The sequence below is a fragment of the Panthera leo genome, chromosome C1, assembly GCF_018350215.1.
Source record: "Panthera leo isolate Ple1 chromosome C1, P.leo_Ple1_pat1.1, whole genome shotgun sequence".
NCBI classification, from domain to species: domain Eukaryota; kingdom Metazoa; phylum Chordata; class Mammalia; order Carnivora; family Felidae; genus Panthera; species Panthera leo.
This window is the reverse complement of record NC_056686.1, coordinates 150,764,883-150,790,223: the sequence shown is the minus strand read 5'-3', so window position 1 is coordinate 150,790,223 and position 25,341 is coordinate 150,764,883. Positions and strand designations below refer to the sequence as shown.

At 36.8% G+C, this 25,341-nt stretch overlaps 1 protein-coding gene and 1 long non-coding RNA gene across 4 annotated transcripts in view; one reads left to right on the top strand and one right to left on the bottom strand.

Annotated features, from left to right (window-relative positions):
• The window catches only part of KCNH7 (potassium voltage-gated channel subfamily H member 7), a 154,496-nt gene that overhangs the window by 119,802 nt on the left and 9,353 nt on the right, over positions 1 to 25,341 (top strand). For all 3 annotated transcript variants that reach the window (XM_042948967.1, XM_042948966.1, XM_042948968.1), the window contains 5 exons: positions 1,061 to 1,313; positions 4,258 to 4,463; positions 7,006 to 7,105; positions 15,997 to 16,260; positions 22,008 to 22,176. In XM_042948967.1, coding sequence (XP_042804901.1) covers positions 1,061 to 1,313; positions 4,258 to 4,463; positions 7,006 to 7,105; positions 15,997 to 16,260; positions 22,008 to 22,176 — 992 coding nt within the window. The remainder of the gene's footprint in view (positions 1 to 1,060; positions 1,314 to 4,257; positions 4,464 to 7,005; positions 7,106 to 15,996; positions 16,261 to 22,007; positions 22,177 to 25,341) is intronic.
• Positions 16,136 to 18,760, bottom strand: LOC122226181. Its single transcript, XR_006205508.1, has 3 exons — positions 18,732 to 18,760; positions 18,598 to 18,649; positions 16,136 to 16,216 (listed from the first exon to the last, which is right to left on the bottom strand). It is a non-coding gene; the product is annotated as an uncharacterized LOC122226181 (long non-coding RNA).

Here is a 25,341-nt window from a genome sequence, read left to right as displayed (position 1 = left end):
CATGATTATTTTTAGCTTTATCGGACAGCAATAGCAAGGTTGACCCAAAGGTTAGGAAATCCTAAAATTGCATTATTAGGTACTATGTGCTGCCTCCTCCCTCTACTCCAAAGCATATTTAAATGGATTTATTTTTAATGACAGAGGAAAGTCAACATGAGAATTAAAATCTAGATACGACACCCAAGATAACTAAGACACACAAAGAGAAGTAAGAGTTGAGTGTCTTTGGCCCATATCCTGGGGATTTTTATAAAATAATATTCAATTTTATTCCGTTTAAACTGAGTAGCACTTGTCACAAGTTATTATTTAATTTCTTCTACAAGTTTTAAATCAGTTACTGAATAAGTTGTCAAAACTACTAGTAGTGCTGTTAGAAGCTTTATGTTTGCATCGTAAACTCTGGCACGATTTCCATTTCTGAAAACAGAACTATACTTTTAAAGTATGTTTGCTGTTATCCTTCCCTTTCTCTATTTTCAGTGCTTATCAAAATATTTAGTATTAATAGTGTGCATATGAAACATAAATATTCCACGTACTGTTAGCTAAGAGCACTCTCTTGTATATGACATTTACAAATGCCATGGCTATTTCAGGATCATTATTTTTACTAATTATAATTAAAATGTATACCAGAGATAGCAATCCAAATTGACTTGAGATTCCTTCAAAAGGTTGTCTTCCTAGCTGTACCGCCTCTCATTAGTTATGTCTTATTAATTGTCACATTGCATTATATATGTGCACAGTATGATGCTACCTCACATAATTCAGGGAATGAGAAGCAGTGTGAAACATCGGCATCACATTTTAATGAGACAGCATTTGTGTTGAGTCTGAATGCCTGCAGTTAATTCAGAGAACAAGTATTTGAGTTAAAATTCTGACATGTTTAGCAAACCAAGTATTCATTAAGGTTGGCGAGGTAGAAGCATTGTAAGAACTCGTGTGACAATGACTACACCTGCAGTTCTGGGAGCAAGAAATATACTTTATTTCAAGTGGATGTACCCTGTGCACTGGTAGTATGAAACTCTTTATGTTTTTTCTTCAGGTCCTAAAGGGTTTCCCAGAATGTTTACAAGCTGATATTTGTCTACACCTCAACCAGACTTTGCTGCAAAACTGCAAAGCCTTTCGGGGGGCAAGTAAAGGTTGCCTTAGAGCTTTGGCAATGAAGTTCAAGACCACCCATGCACCTCCAGGAGACACCCTGGTTCACTGTGGGGATGTTCTCACTGCACTTTATTTCTTATCCAGAGGCTCTATCGAAATCCTCAAAGATGACATTGTGGTAGCTATTCTGGGTGAGTGTTTTAGAACTGGATGGTGACAGATTCAGTTGTTAGCTGGTGCATTGTGTATTTTAAAATGATAGAAAAAAAGGATTGATCTGGTTTTTTATGAGTCCTATTTAAGACTGATAGTAATTTTAAAGCTTTATTTAAAATTCAATTCAAATCAAATTGACCTTGCAGAAAATACGTTTTCTTGACTATCTCACTTTTCCTCCAATGTGTAAACACTTCCATGACTCTCTTTAGTTCTTGGAAGCTACTTAAACATCAGAACCCAAATGTATGAAAATAGTCAGCATTTTGCTTTTCATGTTGGAGGGCCTTGGATTCATTTCGGATCCCTTAACACCTTAAATAAAATGTGTCCATTGTGGGTTACTTGCTAGCATGTGCCAATGCCTTGTCATGAACTGTGTCTATGTATTGATAGGTTCCATCTATATGCTCTGCACTTTTACTTGCTGTGTCCCACCAAATGGAATTATATAGTCCTTACCTGTGAACTATGACCTATGAACTATGAGCTATGAACTTAGCATCCAGGGATAAAGGTGTTGAGGAAATTAAAATTACCAGTTAATTAAACTGGTTTGGGTGCAAAAGAATGTCCATCTGTCCAATCTGTGTCTTCAAAAGCAAATTTAGTCAGTGTGAACTTGTAGGATTTCTTTGGACTGTTAGAAGAGTGGGGAAGAGGAAGGAAGCAGAGAGAAAGGAGATCAGTGTTTCGTCCCTAACACCCAGCCAGCAGCCTTAAGACTCAGTCTCCCTGAGGGAACATCCGCTCCCAATGTTTGTGAACATTTGCACTTTTTTGTTTTCCTGTGGATTAAATCCAGGTCCATTTAGATAATGAACATGTAATTCAATGACTTCCTTTCACTAGATTCTTGATGTCAACATCCAAAAGGACAGGATGTTGTCTTTCTTCTCTGCTGCCTAGTAGGACCAGAGTATGGCCTAGCACAGGACAAAGAAATTTGAGTGATTCCTATATATTTTGATCATTTTATTTTAATGACGGTTTTTTAAAATCCCATATTGACAAGATGCATAAGGCAAAGAATAAAAACATAAATCAGGTAGTGGCTACATAGTAAGTTGGATTTTCACCACATTCGGCCTTGACAGTTTGCTCTGTATGTTGCCAGGGAAGAAGCATGCTTCAGTGCTTTCCTGATCTTAGAATGAGCCTGCCCCACCTTCTACAGGGAGGTAACAAGACTTCTTGCTTTATAAAACAGTAATTTTAGAGTGTAGTTAAGCAGTACACGCTGACTGGCTTAGTTTTTGCTCATTTTTACAGTCGTGTAAACTAATTAAGATGCAAAGCCCATGCTGAATTTAGTTGAGAGCTTTTCTTTGACAATATCTATACTGAAGTATTAAAACTATAAAGAATTTCAAGAGATTCTTTTCTTCTGTCCCCATTTCCATGTAAATCTGCACCTAAAATCCTCACAAATTATCATTCCTCATTCCATTTTGAAGCTAAGTATTTATTTAAAACAAAGTTAATATATTCTCTCCCATATCAGTTTCTGTCATAGAGATGTGCTCTCTGATTTCTACCCATTAAATTCACATTTAAAATAAGAACATTATAGCATTTTTTGACTGGTTAGAATTTTATCATTTAAAAGTCTTTGATAGTTTCTATAGTTGGGTATATATAAGCTTGTCTGTCAAAAAATAACAGGTCCAAAAAGTTTTTTCTAAATCTGAAAAGAAGCTTCAGGATATATATAAGAAAGTACCATTTTACACTGATGATCTTTAAAAGATGTATGATAGATAATTTATTGGTAGTTATTAAGCATTTATTTCACAGCTATAATTTTTAAGTGTCTTGACATTCAGAGACAGAAAAACCTAAATGGCCATGACATTCAGGTAAAATATTGGGAGGAGATAAACATATCAAGTGTGAAAAAGTTTTGACTGGAGTCAGAATGCATGGGATTTAAACATGGCTACTCTCTCCCTCCCTTCACCCAACTAAGTAGGTGACCTTGGTCTAATCAGTTTACCTCTTCAATCTTCTTTTCATAGTCATAGTATTTAAATAATAGAGAGTAACTTCCTTATGAAGTTATTTTAGGGATTGAATGAGATAATTCACCTACGCATTTGACACAGTGCCTGGCACCTACTTAATTCTTAATAAGCATTTGTTGTTGCTGTCATCATCCTCAGTATTAAACAAAGCCTGGAAAAGTAGGTGGCATGTGGCCAGGGAGAGGGGATGAGGAGAACCCATCAGAAGCCAGACACTGAGATAATCCCAGGTTTGGCAAGAAAGCAAGGAGGACACACTTTTAGAGTAAAGGCCATTTGGTAAAGAGCAAGACTATAAATAAAGCTAGATATATTCAATAATTGGACAGAGTCATTACGGGCAAATCTGAAAGTGGTTAGTAAAGGAAACAGGGTATGTTCAAATTATACCCCTAGTCCTCTAAGTGTTGAAAGTGTGCCACTATACCCCCATGTTTGCCATCACCCCTGGAGACCATCCTGAGATAGAAAGTTTGTGAATCTGACTCACTGCTGCCTTTCTCATATTCCTGGATTGACAAAATTGGACCACACCTACTGGATGGCAACACCCTTTTCTAGCCATGTAAGACATAGCAGACTAAAGCCACGTTGCTACATTTCTAGGCATGTAGCCAAAAAATCAAAACATGGAAATAATAGTCATTATGTCAGGACCAGTAGGTTAAGAGGTAAAATACCACTCAGCAAACAAACATGACTGAGGCAATTAGTAGGAGGTACTGGAATTTTGAGGCTCTAGTGTCTGTTGGCCAGGGGATCTTCCATTTGAATTCCTTGGCCCATGGATTGGTCACTGGTCCCCTTGTATTTTTAGAAAGAAAGCATTAAGTTCACATTCCTTTTACCTCCTTTATTTATTTATTTATTTATTTATTTATTTATTTATTTTTAGGGAAAAACGATATATTTGGAGAAATGGTTCATCTTTATGCCAAACCTGGAAAGTCTAATGCAGATGTAAGAGCTCTCACGTACTGTGACTTGCATAAGATCCAGAGAGAAGACTTGTTAGAGGTTTTGGATATGTATCCCGAGTTTTCCGACCACTTTCTCACAAACTTAGAGTTGACTTTTAACCTAAGGCATGAGAGTGCAAAGGTATATGTTAATGGTTTACTTATTTTTGGATTTATGACATTTTATTTTATTCTTGGATTGCCAAAATTCTTCTGCAATATCAAGCAAAATATAGCAAAACTTTACCAACTCTGAATATTTGGATACCAACTCTTAATTTTGGAATTTCTAAATTATAGGGAAGGAATTCTGTCTAATTACTTTCAAATATATTGAATAACTTCAAGGAGGTCAATTAAATTTGACCTTTCAGAAACACTTAGGTGACATACTTGATTTAAAATAGCCTTGGTTTATATTGAGTGTGCCAATTATTTGTAAGAAATGAATGATCTTAGGCTATTTAAGTCCCCTAGAAGAGCTTATTTTACACAAGAGTTAGAATATTCTCCAAGCTATTATTTATACCACACATGGGTTAGCAATGTCTTTTCAATAAAAATGAAACATTTAAACTCACTCAAGTTTAGGTCCATATTTCACACAATTTCCAAGTCACAGAAATATAAATGAATCAGGCTTAAACCTGAGTCAAAATTAGTGCTATAGAATGAATAGCATATGGTCTAGTAGAAATAATATTTTAAATGATTCTACACATAATTTAACCTTGAGTGAATTTTAAGAGTGTAGCCCTTGTCTCTTTCACTCTCTACTACTATTAAAAATGTGTCTTTGTGACATCACTATGCTAAGAATACAGAATTGCAGTCTACAATTTATTACTAGTTTATTCCTCCTTCTTTCCTCCCCAAAACCCCATCACCTCAGCTCTGATTCTAAATAGCTTTTTGCCAGAAATCAAACATTGGGGCTTTTGAAACTTCTGGGGTTTTTTTTTTTGTTTTGTTTTTTGGGTTTTTTTCTTGCATTTTTTTTGTTTGTTTATTTTTTTTCTTTTTGTTAATGCTAACTAGTATACTCTCTGGAAGGAAAAAATCCTCAAGTCAATAGTTAGGTAAAAGGGAGTAGATTTAATTCTCCCCGGAATGAGTCATTCCCAGGTACTGTGAGAGACTTAAAGAGGATAAACTTGTAAGGTCACCAGGGTACCATTTCATAATCTGAAGCACCAGCTCATATAATAGCTTCTTTTCAAAACACTAAAGTTGAAAAATATCTAGGTGATAAGAGATTCAAGTTATCAAGAGCATATATTTTTTATAATGGTTTGAATTCAGTACTTTATTAAAATCTGTTTAATGTCACCAACCTCATTCTGATTTTGCCTTGATGAACAACAAGATAACTTCATTTATTTATTTATTTATTTATTTATTTATTTATTTTTGTATTTGAGAGAGACAGAGAGAGAGAGAGAACACAAGTAGGGGAGAGGGGCAGAGGGAGGGAGAGAGCATCTTAAGCAGACTCCACACTCAGTGTGGAGCCCAACATGGAGCTTGATCTCATGAGATCATAACCTGAGTCAAAATCAAGAGTTGGACGCTTAAGGGACTGAGCCACCCAGGCTCCCCAGATAACTTCTTCACATAAAAAGTTTAGGTAGCAACCAGGGGAGCCCGGATGGCTCAGTGGGTTGAGCATTCGACTTTTGATCTCTGCTCAGGTCATGATCTTTCGGTTCATGAGTTTGAGCCCCATGTTGGGCTCTGTGCTGACAATGTGTAGCCTGCTTGGGCTTCTCTCTCTCTCTCTCTCTCTCTCTCTCTCTCTCTCTGCTCCTTGCACATGTGTACTTTCTTTCTCTCTCTCAAAATAAACATTAAAAAAAAGTTTAAGCAGCAAACAAATAAAATAGGAACTTCCATTTGTTTTATTTATTTGGGAGCTTCCATTTTTATTACAGAAATGATCATAATTCCCAGAAGGGGAGGAAGGAGAAATAATAAATAGCTCAAAATAAGAAAATGCTTACAGCATAGTGTTCATTGAACTTAACTTTATATTTATTGTTGTGAAATTTAACTTTGTAATCATTACCATGTATTTAAACATCATAGCTAATTATAATTAGCTTATACTTTTTTCCCTGCTGTAATACAGATTCTGAATTTTTTTTTAACATTTATTTATTTTTGAGAGAGTGTGTGCACAAGCAAGGGAGGGGCAGGGAGAGAGGGGGACAGAGGATCTGAAACAGGCTCTGTGCTGACAGCAGAGAGCCTGATGCAGGACTCAGACTCATGAACCGTGAGATCATGACCTGAGCCAAAGTCAGATGCTTAACCAACTGAGCCACCCAGGAGCCCCCTGCAATTTTTTTAATTATTATTTTTATTTTAACTTTACCAAGTTACATAAAATACATTCTACATGAAGAAATATGTTGTCTCTAAATGTTGACATTATTCCTAAACATTTCTGATAAATAACTTATACAACTATGATTTCCCCATCAGATGGTGAAACTACTTGAATTATTCTATTAGTCCATTTTATAATTTAGAGACAACCGGGAAACAAAGTATTGTAGCTATTTGCCTGCAATCTAATAGTTAAGTCTCAAAGTGGTTGAAATGATATGAAACAGTAGAGAAGTTACTGATAATATGTTCAAATTGAATAATCTTCCATTTTATCTTCATGTCCATTAACAAAGGCTGATCTCTTACTACGATCACAGTCTGTGAATGATTCTGAAGGAGACAACTGTAAGCTACGAAGAAGGAAATTTTCATTTGATAGTGAAGGAGACAAAGGTAATTCATTTTATTTCTAAAATTTAAACGTAAAGCATGTGGTGATTAGCTCCTCTTACTAAATGCCCGTTTACTACTGATTTCATGGGTAAGTTTCATTTGGATTTTAGAAAGGCAAATCCTTTGCTGTTCTCAGTAGCTAATAATGTGTTTTCTGATTGATAGTTATCAATGATGTCATTCAGCAAAGCTATCTGATATCTACAGGGACATCACAGATAGAGATATAGAGGAGGTTGGTTAAAAAAGAAAAAGAGAAAAAAAAGACCAGTTAATAGCAGATGAATAACTACACTCAAAGTCTTGAACAGAGTGTTCTGGAAGAAGGACCCTTGTGACAGCCAGAGTGCTAAACCCTCTCACAGGCGTGTGTGACATGGATGAAGACTGTATTTGTTAGGTCTCTTCATCCTTACACCCTCTGAAGGGTTACACCCTACTCGTCTCTGGGTTTTTCTGCCCTTCTAACTATTCTTTATGTTTCACTCATGTATTCAAAAAATATTTAACATTTCACATTTTTAAAGAACTACTCAATTTCTGAGAAACTAATTGTGTAAAACAGCCCTTACCCTTCCTAGGAAGAGAGATGGCACATACCTTTTATAAATCTGAATAAAAACAGCAGGTGCTGTAACAGAATAACCTCGATGGAAACCCAGATGAAGGTATATTTAATTGTGCGTGGGCAGATGAGTGAAGGCTTTTCTGGAGAAGCATCTACACTTTTCCCATGCTGATCCAATAAGTGTTCTATTCTTCACCTTATTTGGCTCTCATTAAAACAAGTCCCCTCTTTTTCTTGAATAATATTCTCTTGGCATCTGTGTTACTGCACTCTTCCTATTTTCCTTCTATGCTCAGTAATTCCCTGAGGAGAATTACAGGATCATTATCTTCTAAACCAGTTATTAGTTATTAGATTTTCTCAAGGTGTGGCCCTAGCTCTTCTTCTCTTCTCATTCTATACGAACTCTTTCCTAGGTGATCTCATTTATATTGAGTTTATTTATATTCTCACATAAGAGATGTGAATATTCACATTGTAATCCCAGACCATCTGAGCTTCAATCTCATATATCCAACTGCCTATTAAACCATCGAATTGTGGGATACCTGGGTGGCTCAGTCTGTTAAGTATCTGACTTCGACTCAGGTCATGATCTCATAATTGGTGGGTTCGAGCTTCGTGTCAGGCTCTGTGCTTGTCAGCACAGAATCCAGCTCAGAATCCAGAGCCTGCTTTGGATTCTGTGTCTCTCTCACTGTCCCTCTGCCCTTCCCTTGCTTGCACTCTGTCTCTCAAAAATAAACATTAAAAAAAATTAAAAAAACAAAAAAAAACACTGGCTTGAAATCTCAAAGGCAGCCCAAACTGAACATTCCCTAAATTGAACTCATCATGGCCCTCTGGAAACCTCTCTCCATCATTTACCAGATCTCTAAATGGAACCACAACCCAATCAATTGCACTAATCCAATATCTATCTAGGAGGTGACTTTCTCTCAACCTCTCCATCAATTCTTGTTATTGTTTCTCCACTACATGTTCATTTAGTTTTCTTTTCTTTTTTAATTTTTTTTAATGTTTATTTATTTTTGAGAGAGAGAGGCAGAGTGCGAGCAGGGGAGGGACAGAGAGGGAGAGGGAGACACAGAACCCGAAGCAGGCTCCAGGCTCTGCGTTGTCAGCACAGAGCCCAACGCGGGGCTCCAACCCACGAACTGCGAGGTCACGACCTGAGCCGAAGTCGGATGCCCAACGACTGAGCCACCCAGGTGCCCCACATGTTCGTTTAGTTTTCAAATGAGGTCCCTTTGGTTTACTTCTCTCCACCTTCTTAGCCACAACTCTGGGCCAAGCTACCATAATCTGTCACCTGGCATACTGAAACAGCATCCCAACTCACCTCCCCAGATCTAACTTGCCCCTCTCTTATCTATTTTCTGGACCACTTGTGATTTTTTTTTCTAAATGCAGTTATGTTTATGTCATGCTCATATTTAAAGCCCTCTAAGGACTTCCCCTTCCCTCAACAACCCTAATCTGGCTTTCTCCCAGCAGCTCATCTACTTTGCAGCATTAATTCCAGTTGTACTTCTATGTCCATTGGCATCATTATTTAATTGATGCTATCTGTCCCTAGATTATAAACTCTATAAAGGTGGGAAATATTTAGTCACCTGTAACTTCAGTGTTTGTCTCACAGCAGGTATTCAGCAAATACTTGTTGAAAGAGCGAATTAATAATGAAATAGAATTTGAGCATCTTCCTTTTGATTCTCTTCTTTTGCCTTCATCCAAGTTCTTTCCTTGGTCCTTTTCTCTCTGAATTCTTTCCCTTGGGAAGTTTGTCTACTAGCTTCAGCACTCACTACACTTCGAGTAAACTTCACTTCCCTCTCTTCCATGTAAATCATGTGTCTTTTTGCTTCTACCATTCCCCGAATCAGAAGTTACCTCCCTATCCTCAAGCATAGGCACATGCAACCACACCACTGTTTTCATCCACCATCCAAAATTACCTTTTTTTTTTTTTTTTTTAGTCATGGTTAATCTCCAATGATATATTCAACATGAACTCTCTCTCTCTCTCTCTCTCTCTCTCTCTTTTTTAGAGAGATGTAATTGGTTTTATAAGCAATTCGTGAATTCGGCAGCATCTATCTAACAAGTAGAGAGATGTTCCCCAACATGAACTCTTTCTTGATTTGCCCAAACATATAGATTTTATTCTTTTTATGAATTCCTGTGTCAGTTTCCTTTGGTGATATTGTCAAAATATGCCCTGCACAGTGGTTAATGCTTATTGTCTTTTTTCTCTACAAAAATGTAGATTCCTTTAACAAAGAATGGTTGATACATATTTGCTTAATTGGGCTAATTGTTGAGTTCTCTAGCTGATCGCAGAACAATAAGCCACTCAGATAGGTGCTAATTTATTTCTGCAGTGTCTTTCATTATTCTCTTGGTAACTTTTTCTAAAATCAGCACGATTACTGTCAAGCTGTTTTTCTGTAGGCTTAACCAAAATCCCTTATCCTGGTGTTAATCTCTTATTTTTATCTCTCTGGAGATGAAGAAAACTTGAAAATGTGTCTATATAATATGTTCCCCATACAGTTGAAGATTTATTAAATCTCCTTTCAATCTTGTTTAGTTTCCTCAGTCTCAAGTTAAATAATCTGTTTTTATCTCCTGATAAGGCCCTCAGAGCGTGTCACAATGTATATTGTGCTCATGCAACTAGACATTTCTATTAATTCTGGAAACTTTTCCTTTAATCACAGTCTTAATCTATGAGACTTAGTTTATATGACGTGTAGATAGTAAGGGATATGCCTGCTTGCCTGCCTGCCTCTCTTTGAAATTTCCTGGTGTGTCAGTGAGTAAGCATGATTTGGGCAATGAGAAAATACAAATTAACTCCGGTTATACACAGCTTGAGAACCGATTCTAGACTTTAGCACTAGTCTTTAGGACTCCATAGCACTACAGCAAGTATAAAATTTGCTGAAAGCAATTTAGTCCCCATGGACTCAATTTAATGTTCCACAAATGAGTGGCCACTTATTTGATACGTATCTTGGTGTAGAATTAATGTGTAAGAGAAAAACACATACACTAGTATGAAGAACGGGGAACTTTTAGAAAATTATTGACACTAAATACCGTGGAAGTACATCAACTAAAAGCTGCCCATGAAATGCATCGATTATTTACTGCTTGTGTGAAACATAGACATCCAAGAGCGCCGATGATTGTGAATCACTCAGCAGAGGCACCAAGAACCAGACAGAAGAACACAAAGCTGAGCACTGGGGATAGAGAGAGAGGCTGAATCCTACAGTGCCATCCACTATCTACTTAAGGCACCAGAACTCTTCAGGCTTCAATCCTTACCGCGCCCTACCCCTTACAATCATGCCAACTACATGTTGTTAAGGAGCTTACATTCAAAAAGATATATTTAAGAGATGCCTGAGTGACTCCGTCAGTTAAGCATCCTACTTTGGCTCAGGTCATGATCTCGCAGTTCACCAGTTCAAGCCCCGTGCCGTGGGGCTCTGTGCTGACAGCTCAGAGCCTGGAGCCTGCTTCAGATTCTGTGTCTCCATCTTTCTTTGCCCCTTCCCTGCATGCTCTCTCTCTCTTTCTCTCTCTCTCTCAAAAATAAGTAAACATTAAAAATAGTAAAGAAAGAAAGAAAGAAAGAAAGAAAGAAAAGAAAGAAAGAAAGAAAGAAGAAAGAAAGAAAGAAAGAAAGAAAGAAAGAAAGAAAGAAGGAAAGAAAGAAAGAATATTTAAAAAGAAAACGTATATAGAATCTCTGGCAAGTTGACTTGAACAAAATAGAGGCTAGACATTTTGGACTTATCTCTTAGAATTAATGTGTTAATAAATGTGCTTGTCCTCATGAGCTTCACATTTCTTCTGATGAAATAAACCTACTTCTCAAGAAGAGAGAGTTGTTAGTTTAGGCGTGAGTTTCAGAATATCTAGTGGGGTTTTTTTGGTTGTTTTTTTTTTTGTAATCTTCAAGTAGTTCTCTTTCTTTCATGAAATTCTGGATTGGAGGTGCCCTGGAACCCCCCAACTTAATTAAGGTCATTGTAGGAAGAGGCCCTACAGTTCCTGAAATGGAAATAAAGTCATTGTTACAGAAAGTGAAGAAGAAAAATGATGCTTTAGTGACCTATTTAGTGGCCTTTATTAAGGACTTGTTAAGATGGTTGGACAGAACAGAAGTAAATGAGGTATAGTCATTTGGAACATGCTAAAAAATTGTCTGGATTAAAGTAGTTTCCAGAGTTAAGTTGTGCTTACTTCAGGGTATGGCGCTATGATTCATTGGGTGATGGGAATAATAATCAAGATTTTATGTTGTGTTTATTTTGTAAAATACATAGTCTATAAGTACAATAGCATGTGTAATAGCACATGAGATATGCACATACACACTCACACCCATGTATGTTTTAACCGACAAGGTTTTTGTGACTAAATAGTTGGAATATTCTGCACAACTCTTCCTATGCACAGAATATGCAGTATCAAAGTGGTATAGTAGTATGAAAGTTATTGAAGTAAGTAGTAAATATATGCAGTTGAACTTATTTTTATGGAATAAAGGTGATTTGATTCTATTAAATTAAGCCTTAAATATGTTGGTGGTATACTTTGGCATCTTTTTGGAGTATCTCCTCCAATACGAACAGTAGTTAGCTTTTGTTATGCAGTTTAGTGATATATAAATGTGATTTGCTTATTTTAATTTTTAAGATAGCTTAAATGTTTTTTATCTTGCATTTGTATAGAAAAATGACACTAGTCCCCTTTCAACATTCCTTGAAGCTAGAGAGGAACTAAGGTATTTGAAATAAAATGAAAAAATTTATCTCAGACCTCAATTTTTCATGGAATAACTTTTTAAAATGCATCTAGCTGGAAAATGCTCAGCTTATTCCAAAACTGTTACCAATAGAAAATACAAAACTCGAATGCTGACAGGGCACATTAAATGCCTCCCTTTGACCAAAATTTGCACCTATTTGTCGGGTCTGATGAATAAAAATGGTCATTAATCTGAGATAAAGGCTCCATAAAAGATGGAGTGAGCACAAGCATTTGCTTCCAGATCGACAAGCAAAACTTTTTCTTTGTAAAATGGTGGGAACAGGAGCAAACATACAATCTCACTTCTAGCAAAGGGGAGAATGTAAAACTCCCTCAGCTTACTTCAGAGTACTATTTCTACATAGAATAAGAATAGCATTAAGAAAAAACTAGTATTAAGAAAAAACAGTATCTAATACTATTTAATATCTATCAAAGAATTCAGTTTAATTAGAAAAAAAAAAAAACAGAAATGGAACAGTCCATCAAAATCTAGAGGTACCCAGAGGCTAATTATAATACATTTAGTCTAATTTCATGTATTCCTTCAACCAACCTCCAGCTTAACCCTGAGCAGTTTCCATTTTTAAGCCATAAATAAATTGTTTTTCAACTTTCATTTTATATGATAAAATGTGAAGTTTTGACTTGTCTAATAAGGAATAAGAAAATGTTGTTGCAGTTAGGTTGCATTCAAGAAACTTGTCCATGTGGCCTGTGTTCTAGGAAGCAGCTGGTTTATTATCCAATGGCAGTGAACCCAGAATAAATGTGGGGTAATTCTCCTTACATATTGGAAAAGTTCAAAGATACCTAACTCTTGCTTCTTCTCTCATGATTCTGCTTTTCCCTGGAATTTTTACTATAGGAGTTAGAGACCATGTATATAAGGTAATTTGTTCTGGGGCACCTGGGTGGCTCAGTTGGTTAAGCGTCAGAGTTCAGCTCAGGTCATGATCTCACAGTTCGTGGGTTTGAGCCCCGTGTCAGGCTCTGTGCTAACAGCTCAGAGCCTGGAGCCTGCTTCGGATTCTGTGTCTAAACTCTCTCTCTGTCCCTCCCCTGCTCACTCTCTCCCTCTCTCAAAATAAATAAACATTAAAAATTTTTTTAAAAAATTTAAGTAATTTGTTCTGTTTTACAAGAGAACAAAATAATGATCCTTCCTTCACCACATGTCACAAATACTTGTCCTGAGTTGAAATGAGCAAGTTAGAATTCGTTAAAAAATATGATGAATTTGTGCCTAAGCATCCAAAATCAAGTCATAGTTAAACTAAGACCGAGGCCCAGATAGTAGGAAGGACAGAACATTTACCATCTGGGAGGATTTGAAAATCCACAGAGAACTCTTAAGACCTCTCAAGCCAAGAAGACAAAATGGTTGTGTAATTTGTGAGGTACTTTCATGACGAAGATCCATGTTAGCATTGTCCATACTTAGATTGGAGGCATGAGAAGTGATGGTTAATTCAGTTTACCTTTGAATATCCTGGAAAAAGACTCCATGCAAGTGTTTTTTAAAAAGGCATTTTCAAGAAGATGAGAAACCAAGCCAGAGTTGACTCAAATCCCACTGCTGCCCAAAACTGCACCTATATGCTGTACAAGAAACTGATGCAATTCACTAAGCAAGTGTGAGGACAATTTAGAAAAGGAAAGCTTTTTTTTTTTTTTTTTTTTTTTTTTTTTACTTTTTTTACTTTTTTTACTTTTACTAGCATACAATTGGAAACAATTATTATTTTTGAGGAATGAAATATGTTCATAAGATGGGGAATGTGGATCAAATTTTCAGGAGGGGAGAAGTTAAAACCAAAAAGAACAGAGGGTGAGATGACAATAATGAACTCTAGAAGTTTAAGAAGGGTCATGTCCGTGTCACTGGAGAGAAAAGAAAATGCTGATCTGAATATTTACAGGCAGTTAGATTAGCGCTTCAGTGGGGAAACGCGACACCGAGAAACCAATGCTGCCCACAGTGCTGGAAACCAGAACGATCTGCGATCTTCTCTGATCAACGATGAAATCATTGAGCAAATGTGAAATCTTAAATTAAGCAGTCTGGTTTTGCCACATTTAACTTTAATTGACAGGACATAAACTAACTCCTTAATCACATCAAGTTGATTTTTAAACTCTATTCACTTTTTACCTTGGGCTGCTTTCTGTTTTCTCAGATTTTATTTTATTTTTTTTTAATTTTTTAAATGTTTGTATTTATTTTTGAGAGAGACAGAGACAGAGAGTGAGTGAGGAGGGGCAGAGAAAGAGAGGGAGACACAGAATCTGAAGCAGGCTCCAGGCTCTGAGCTGTTAGCACAGAGCCCGATGTGGGGCTCAAATCACGGTGAGATCATGACATGAGCCGAAGTCAGACGCTTAAGCGACTGAGCCACCCAGGCGTCCTGGTTTCTCAGATTTTAAATTATGATATATATATATATATATTTTTTTTTAATAAAGGAAAAATTCTATGTTTAATTTCTATGCCATATAAGAATTTTAAAGAATCATTGGTAGTTTATCTGGAGTGGCCTTAAATCAGTTCATTTGGCCTCTTCCATAAATAAGAGAGTAAGCAATCAGGCATTAAGTAGATGGGGACACCATCTTAACCATTTCTCTTGAAAATACTATACTTTCTGGAGTTGTGTTGGTTAGTTATTAGCCATAAGCAGATGGAGAATTATACTGTCTCCCCAGGACACTAATGGAAACGAGTTTCAGGATTTGTCTTTTTGAGCTTTTCCTGCTGAAATATGTTCTAACACAACCTTCAGGGCTAAAATTATCCTGACATTTCAGTATAATACAGCCAATATGCACTGCTGGTTTTAATGTAATTAGGTAAACTCACCTTAATTACTGTATTTAAGCTTTATATTCTTTGCAATATGCCACAAGACCAAACTACCTGGAATGTCAAGGCCTTTATATACATTGAACTAAGGTTGAAATTCATCCCTTCAGCCTTTGCTACGAGGAGGCTTCCTGTTTTGACCTTTGCCATGCGTGAATGGCTGCCACATGAGAGAGCATGAAGGCTAAAAACAAACAAGGTGCATAGTCGTGGTATTTTAGAACTGGGACATATTTTCCCTCCCTATTCCCTTTCCTTAAAGAGATAGTGCACCAGATTTTAAGAATACAAATGACCGTTGAGCATGTGTAAATAAGGTTATGTTATCATTTTTTTCTGAGATATAAACATTATTGCTATTGCAGATATTCTTTTAACTCTGAAACAAATTTGTGTATTTCGCAAAGATACTCTAATGTCCTTTGAACTAAAAAAAATTCTCCTTAGGTAGCTACATTCTCAATGGGAAAAGGAGAATGAACATCCTTTCTGGTGGTTTTAAAGGAAATTCTATGTTAAAATTATTTAAAGGCCATAACTCTTAAAAAGGCAGTTTATGTATAGTTAGGCAGTATAATATGCATAGAGTCTCACATTTGATTATCTTCTATAAAATAATTTTTTTGATAGATTTTGGCAAAGGGAACAGTACAAATGGTCCCGAAGACTCTGTAGATACCATAAGACATTATCAGAGTTCCAAGAAACACTTTGAAGAGAAAAAAAGCAGATCTTCATCTTTCATCTCATCCATTGATGATGAACAAAAGCCTCTCTTCTCAGGAATAGTAGATTCTCCTCCAGGAATAGGGAAAGCAGCTGGACTCCATTTTGAAGAAACAGTCCCAACCTCAGGAAGAATTCACATAGATAAAAGAAGTCACTCTTGCAAAGGTAATCAAGTTTCTCAGGAGTCACGTTGTCTCCCTTTAGTGCTAATTGTAAAACGGTGGCTTTTCACAAATCAAGAACTGTACTGACACGTGTTAATTTAATCTTTTACAACTTCATGAAATATTTGCAGAGTTCAGATCTCAGATCATCTACGAAGCATTTGTGCAATTCTGGAACAGTGTTAATTATTTCTAAACATTGATAGTGTAAGAGGTTTTTGTGGCAGTGAGCTTTAACATAATGTCACGTAGAACATTATGGGAAGGTCAATTGTGCTTCTAAGAGAGAGGAGGGATTAATGGGTATTTTAAGAGAGCTAACCAGTTGATTCTTATATGTACCCTCTGTACCTATTCCTCACTTCCAAGCCAGCCATTTTATAGCATGAAAAGCCAATGCAGTAACGCTGTAATACATGCCAAGAAGAATTTGTTTATAGGGAATTTGAAGAAATGGGAGAAAATGCCCGTAAATAAAGTATGTGCTTTATCCAACTCATTTAAACACATTTGTTTAACATCTCTACCAGAAGGAATATGGGGGGGGGGGGGGGGGTTGTAGAAAATATGCATGAGATGGATAATAATGCTTAATTAATGTATGCAGATTTGGTTCTAAAGGATGGGAAACTTAGGAAAACTTGAGAACTATCACATGGAAGAACAAATAACTTAGCATAACAGGAGCTAGAGCTACAGAGGTGGTTAAATCTAACCTTTAAGTGGGTGCAAGAACAGGTGTTTGGGTCCCAACCTGGCTCTCTTTATTTCTTTGCTTTGTTCACTTGCCCCCTTTATGTCTTTGAATAAGTGACTTGACAGACCCCACTAAGGCTCAGCTTGCTCAGCTTTTTTTTTTAAGTTCATGTATTTATTTTTGAAAGAGAGAGCAAGCAAGAGATAGAGAGGGAGAGAGAGAATCCCAAGCAGGCTCCGCACTGTCAGAGCAGAGCCAGATGTGGGGCTTGAACTCATGAGCCTTGAGATCATGACCTGAGCTAAAACCAAGAGTCAGATGCTTAACGGACTGAGCCACCCAAGCGCCCCAGCTTGCTCCTCTTTCAAATACAATAACATTTTCTAACCAACAATAGTTGATTGTAATTATTGAACAGGAGAACATGCATAAGTTACTTTCTCTGAAATAAAATCCCTAAATCAGTCTAGTATTGTCTCACAGGTTTTATTTCCTAACCTTTTAATTATTGAATGTATATATAAAATGCCTATACAAATAGAGCTATAAAAATGTAGAAATAAAGAATGCGTAGCCAAAAAAATCAAAAGAATGTAACAGAATTGAAGGAAAAATAGGATGCTCTTGGCCTGGCAGGATAGTAAAATTATGGCACCAGGTAAATAAATATTATGTATCATTGTCACCATTATTAGAAGTGACTATACCTAGCAACAATCGTTTCATTGAATTTTGGATGTTTAGGCTTTACATCTCTCCCTATCGTGTATCAAATCAGCTTTTGCCATGACCCTGTGTTGAAGTAAGCTAAGAATATATGCAAATGTTCTCTGGACAATTTAAAATCTTGATGAAGTGAATGAAAATAGTACCTCATTTATCACAATGGAAGAATGGAATATTCGATGTGATTACCAAATGTCCCATTTTAGTTATTTATGAAATCAGATTCTGGGAAGTGCTAAAAATAGGAAAAGGTTGTATCATCGAAGTCAGAAGTTCTGAAGAGCTCACTGAGCCATCTCTACTTCTCCAAAAGTCAGCATAATGTGGACTTGATTTTTTAAAAAGTACTTTCCATTGTTTTCTTCTTGAGTTGTAGCGTCTCAAGTGACAGGTCACTGAAGATATATTTGGGGGACTTTATTTGGCTTTATCATGACTCTTGCTGACAGTGAATTGTCATGCTCTTCATCTTGTATTTTTCTTGGCCACGTCTTCCAATTATTTTTAATTAACTATTTTACGTGCATAATAAAAAAGTATTCTAACAAATAATCTTAATATCCCCAGATTTTTAATTTTCAGAAATGTACAATTCAATCCCTATTCAAGTCATAAATCATTACCTTGAATGGAAATACATAGCTAAATATTCATGCCAATTGAATAAAATAATTGATGGCCTATAGCATTGTGACACATGGTTAACCTGGTTAATTAATGTGATCAACTGATGGAGAATTCTAAAACTTCATTCACCACAAATTTTATTCCCTAATGATTTTTTTAAGGGGAAGTATTATGGAATGTTTGAGAATTTGAATAATACGTAGGATGTAGCTGTAACTGCTACAGTTTGAACTACTAAATCCCCGAAAATTTTAGTTTTATCATCAATAGGAAGTTCCATTTACTCACATTCCTGGTACTTATCATGCTGAATCCAACAGAAGAGCACCTTTTGGCAAAACTAAGAAGAAAAAAAGCAAATTAAGTGGACTCTGACCCTACTTAGATTGAGGCCAAAAGTTAACTCTAGAAATATCGTGTACCCAGAGCAAAGTGAAAGTTTACTTTCTGTTCATCCATTTCCAGAAATGCGTCTTGCAACTATAGCAACATTTTCCTAGGCAACCAAGTGCAGATTCTTTCTGAGCTATATTTAGAAAGTGTCTACAAGGACGTTCATTTTGATTAAGACCACTAACCAGGATTTCCCCTTTGAACTTTTTTTCTATGTTACTGTTAAAACAAGCTAATCATGCATAGCCAGATTTTAATAAAAAAGTAAATTACAATTAAGGAAGCCTTTATCTGATAGTTTACACTTTATTCATTTCTGCTGAGAAGATAATCAGTTTTTTTCTTGAGCCGTAAAAATATATATATAATCATGCATAATTTATTGCATGCGATTCACCATTGTTATTTAAAAATCAATTTATTATACATGATTTGAGAATGAAAGAGCTGTTAAGCACAGGCAGAAATTCTATAAGCTCTCTTGGCACAAAACTTCTGAGCATAATATGTAACTTCCATCTTATCGATTCTTACTGTCTTCTGTAAAGATTCCTCCTAGCTGGCTAGCAGGTAGCTAGACAGAGACAAGGATTGGCATCCCCAAACCATTATATGTGTGCCCTAAATGTTGGACATTGCTGCTCCAAAATTGAAAAACTGGTGTACTAAGACATTATATTATTGTTTCTCCTTTTACATAGAGTCACATTTCTGTGAACGGCAAATCATACTTTTCAGTGAAAATCTGCTGATATATTATTACCCAAAACTTCAGCACTGTCATTTTTCTACGTTCATTTTCCTTTTGTTGTGTTTGGTAAAATATCAAAAGAAATCGTATACTGTCCCTTTAAAAGACAAAACAAAACACCAAAGATCTCATAGGCTAAGAAGCCTTAATCACAAAGAGCCATTCTGGAATGCTTATCAAGCTCTATGAGATCTGTTGCCCATTTCAAGAGAACAAGGAGCCCCGACCTTCTATTTTTCTAATGCTGTCTTTGAAGATGCTGATTCCTGGGGTACCTGGGTGGCTCAGTTGGTTAAGCTGCCGACCTCGGCTCAGATCACTATCTCGCAGTTTGTGGGTTCGAGCCCCACGTCGGGCTCTGTGCTGACAGCTTAGACCTGCAGCCTGCTCCAGATTCTGTGTCTCCCTCTCTCTCTGCTCTTCCCCCACTCATGCTCTATCTCTCTCAAAATTAAATAAACATTAAAAAAATTTTTTTTGAAGCTGCTGCTTCCTTTGATACAGCTTCACCCAGATGAGACAGCAATTGTAGGCCACTCATTAGAGAAATTTCTGTGTATTCAATGATAAAGAGATAATGATAGAAAAAAAAGCCTGAAGAAAGAATACAGATCTTTCTGCTCCTTAAAGAGAGGGGATGCTTCTGAGCTATCTGACTGTACTTTTGGAGAAACTGCAGGAAAGCGACTACAAGAAGCCCTGCAAATCCTGTTCCCTATTTCTAGAATCATACCTAATCTTCCCAAATCAGTTACTTTCTACCCATTTTTTTAAATAGCTGAGGATATAAATTCCTTAAGTTTATATAACTTTTGTCCGCATTTAATCATAGCTAGTGTCCAAAAAAAAAAAAAAAAAGAAAGAAAGAAAGAAAGAAAAGAAAAACAAAGGTTGTCTATCAAACCAAAATCACTTTCTATAATTCAAATCTATTTCCATGTGAAAATGAAGACCAGTTTTAGATACTCTTTTCCTCCTACCAACCCTCCCAGTGAGAAGATGTCACTTCTTCTTTATCCCTGAAATAAACTCCCAGCTCCACGAGTAATTTTTCATGGGCTTTATTTTCCAACCCTTTAATCATTTTATATGCTCTCTTGTGGAATGTAGAGGGTAAGAAAGCAGAGCAAAAGTCATCAAAGTATATGATATAAATGAGAGGAAAAGTAAGATATTACATCCGTCCTCAGATAGTGATAACTTGCAAGCACAGATCGTAAGAGAAGCTGTAAATTAAAAGATTAATCAACAGATGAATCTCTGTATGAAAACTATCAGAACCTTGCTACCAAATTCTTCAGGTGTAGGGCCTGTGTTCTTTGCCTTAAATTCCTCCACATTTAGCAGAGTGTCTGGGACATAACAGACACTGAGAGCGCTTGAAAAGTGGACTTGAACAGATAAGCGGTATGTTTCAAATATAGAAACATAAAAATATTCTAAATGAAAGCGCCACAAGAAAGCATATTGGAAATTAACGCGACTATAGTAAAGGGCAGTGCAGAAGGAGCTACAAGGAAAGATAAAAACATGTAGTGGGCCTACAGGACATTTAACGCCCTTGCCATCTTTAACGGCTCCACTTTGAGTTGAGTTGCCCCAAGGGAATCCCCTGAAGCTCGGCACTTTTCTGTGGCTTTCTCCTTGGGCCCATTCTGAATCACACAGCATGCTGATTATCCTGGGAGAACGGCCCTAAAATCTTAAATGCAAGGCAAAGCAGTACAGGCATACCTCAGAGAGATTGCAGGTTCAGTTGCAGACAACTGCAAAAAAAGTGAATATCACTCTTTAATGTGCAAAGCATTTTGTTTAAAAAACAATGTACAATCCCTCAATTACAAAATACTGTGTTGTTGAGGTGTGTCGGTTAAGCATCCAACGCTTGATCTCAGCTCAGGTCTTGATCTCAGGGTCGTGAATTCAAGCCCCATATGGGGCTCTGCCCTGAGTGTGAAGCGTACTTAAAAAAAAAAAATGCTATGTTGCTAAAAATATGCTGAAGTTTATCTGAGCTTTCAGCAAGCTGTAATCACTAGTTATAGTTCACCGTAATAAATATAATAATAATGAAAAAGTTTGAAATATTGCAAAAATGACCCAAATGTGGCACAGAGACACGAAGTGAGCAAATGCTGTTGGAAAAACAAATGAAGCCCATAGACTTTTGCTCATCACAGGGTTGCCGCAACCCTTTGATTTGTAAAAACCGGGATCTATGAGGTGCAACAAAGCAAGGTGCAGTAAAACAAGCAAAATATGCTGTTTCTTCCCAAGTAATCTAATTTGTCTACCAGAGACAAAATCACGTTCAAAACTCTTGCCCTCCTGTATGTTCATTCATATGGAAATGGACAGAGGAGGTGGCAGGCAGGGTGAGGGTAGGACTCAGCTACCAATTGGTTGTGGCCCCTGGACAGGTCCTTGAATCACTCTCCTGGGTCTTTCGGCTTCTACTCTGAGGTCCTTTCCTGCTTATCTTGTAGAAGTCTCTGTATTATTGAGGCAAAGAGGCACCCAAAGAAGTTGACATCCATCTTGCTATTTCCCACAGATATCGCTGACACCAGAAGCTGGGAGCAAGAAAACGCGCAGACTCAGGCTGATGAGTCTAGCCCCTCAGCACTTCAGCGAGCTGCCTGGGGGATCTCTGAAACCGAAAGTGACCTCACTTATGGGGAAGTGGAGCAAAGATTAGATTTGCTTCAAGAACAACTTAACAGGTACAAGTAACGGCAAGGCAAAGAGAGAGCATCACTCAAACCCTTGGTGGGGTCTAGCTTTTCTCCTTGTAAATAGCAAATTCCTACTACCATAATCTTGTAGTTTTCATATATGCTCACTTATTTAAAATAAGGCTGCAAGTTGACAGAATTATTAATCTGTGTTGCAAGGAGCATTTATTTAGAACACGTCATGCTTCTGGCAACATAAATCCTATTTTTTCTTTACTTGTCATAAAATTAGTATATCACCCACACCAGCTGCTGAAGAAAAATCCTTTTTGTTCCTCAAAATAATTCATATTTGGCTTGTTTACTAACACCCTCTTTTAATCCTGCTTTTACACTTTTGGTTGTTTCTGGTAACTTAGTTATGTGTGATGGCATTTTTTTTAAGTATAGACAAAATTATTTAAACATTTAGATATTCAGTCAATATGTGAAAAATGTATTTGAATCAAAAATATCACAACGTTGAAGCCCAGATCTTTTCCATTTTCCCTCCGTCTTTGATCTATACCCTTTTAAGATGAGGCATGAATTTTGGTTTTAAGGAGAATGGAATTCCTTAACGCAATCTGTGTAGATTTCGTAAAATCAAACTGGTCACTAAGTCAGGAAAAAAAAACATGTGATTGAGTATGATATCACTGCTTTAGTTGTGCTTCACGTGGGAATTGACCTTGATTCAAACGTAGCCTCTGAATACACCACCAGGCAAGGCAGTGTTCATAGACGAAAAGCTTCATGGATTAAACTAAAATCCTCAAATCACACAATTTACTAAATCAATGTAGAACATACAATGAGAGGGGCGTCTGGGTGGCTCAGTCGGTTGGGCGTCCGACTTTGGCTCAGGTCATGATCTCGCAGTCTGTGAGTTCAAGCCCCACGTGGGGCTCTGAGCTGACAGCTCAGAGCCTGGAGCCTGCTTCAGATTCTGCGTCTCCCTCTCTCTCTCTGCCCCTCCCCCGCTCTCACTGGGTCTCTCTCCCAAAAATAAAAAAATAAAAAAATTTTTAAAAATTGAAAAAAAAACATACAATGAGAGTTGAGGAAAGCTAGATGAGATACTTAACACATTTCTAATAAGTGCAAGCGTGGTAAAAGGAACACACTACCCGAATCCTGATTTATGACATGTTCATATATGCTGCATCATCCTGCCCTGATGTGTGGTGCCTAGGACGACAGTGGCAGTTTGCACAAAGCATCCACAGACAAAAAAATCTGTTCCAGTGACACACACTTGCTCTATCACGGACATGTAAGGCTGGATATGCCAGCCACAGCCGTGGCTCTCCAGTTAGTCTGCTCAACAACTATGTATTTTATTTGCTCTTTGTAGGTAAAGCCCATGTGGAGCTGGAGTGAGCCTATGCTGTGTGTCACCACTGGATGGCCAAATTTGGGGGTGACAGTTGTCTGTCCTGAGTTGACTTGAGAATAATTTGTTGTTTCTATCTCTGTCTCTGTAAGCCACACTCTCGTTTGTTACATCCTATTTCTGTTCTATCTTTGGAAGGTCTTACAGGTTACCTAGCATGCTGTCTGTATTTAATACACCTTATGGATTCTCTCCACGTTTAGCAAGCTACTTACTCGTTATCTATACTTAACTAACACGTCCTATGAGTTTTGCCTACACCACATAAGCTCCTGGTTTACTAACTACTTGCTTAATGTTTCCTATGTGCTTTATCCATTATATCTATCTTTCATGGTTTTTTTTAAATGTTTATGCCAGAAATGAATACGGACAAACAATACAGTAAGCACATTAAAATGCGTGTACACACACATATACATTGCCACAAAAAAATAAATTAGGAATTAAAACAGACAAATAGAAAATCTACAGGTTTGTAAATTCAAATAAATTTGTTCATTTCAAACAAAAGTACGAAAATATTGCAGGAGCTAAAGATTTATTTTGTAGTCTGTCTTTTCATGGATTTTAGTTGAATTTAAAACCTCCTGGTGCTAAGGTCCATACACCATTTTCAAGTGCCAAATGCAAGTCTTATAAAATTGAAACATACCTGAGAAGATTAAAGTATCGTGTCATTTACTTAGGGTCAGCAATCCCTAATTCAAGTATAAGAACTTGCCATGGTAATACTTATTATTGGTCAGAGAAGCATATTTAGTGGCTTAATTAATACAATTGCTTTTTTACTTTCCTTGCCTTGTTTACCAAGTCACATTGATCCTTTAGCCACAACATACACAAAAATATATACTGTACACACATAAAAATTGATATGTGTGATCTCTGGACTTGAATTTTTTGATTCCTGTGACTTAGGGAAAATAATTGTCCATTTCTTTACTGCCAGGACATAAAATGTGTTCAACTTGTTGAGGGGATATAAAAATGAGTGAAATAAATAAATAAATAAATAAATAAAAATGAGTGAATGAATAAGTGAATTGACAGGAACAGCAGTGATTTCTTTACAAAATACTTGTGGTTAGCCTAGATTAAGGTCATAGCTCTGCTACTTAACTATGTATAGGGTTTATGGTTCTCTAGCCTCAGTTTCTGTCTTTGACTCATACATACCTGCAATGGTATTTAAGGACTAAGATATGATACATGGAAACTATACATGCTCACACAGGGAGGGGTTGTACCAGCAGCTAGGTAAAATCTGATGAACAATGAACTCTATTATTGGTGTTCCTCCTGAGTGTATTCTCCTAGTTTATATTTACTTCCTTTAGTCCTTTCTTCAGGATTAAAGTTAAGGTGTTAGGATCCCTTTAGTTGCCTTTTCAGGGGTACCAATCATTGCTGCTGAGATAAATCGGAGATTACTGAAAACATATAAACATATGTCTTCAATATGTCCCGGAGCCAAAAGTGTAAACTCTTAAGGGCACACCCATCAAGGAGCATTTGATTTGCAATAGCCCATTAGTAATAATAATTTTTATTGTTATCTTATTACATTACTTATTATGATTTTTATATGAAACTTTTCATCTCTAAAGTACAATTAAATTTCTCCTAGGGCACCTAGGTGGCTCAATAGGTTGAGTGTCCAACTATTGATTTCGGCTCAGATCATGATCTCACGGTTCATGAGATCAAACCCCACATCAGGCTCTGCCTTAACAGCGTTAAGGATCTGCTTGGGATTCTCTCTCCCCCTCTCCTCT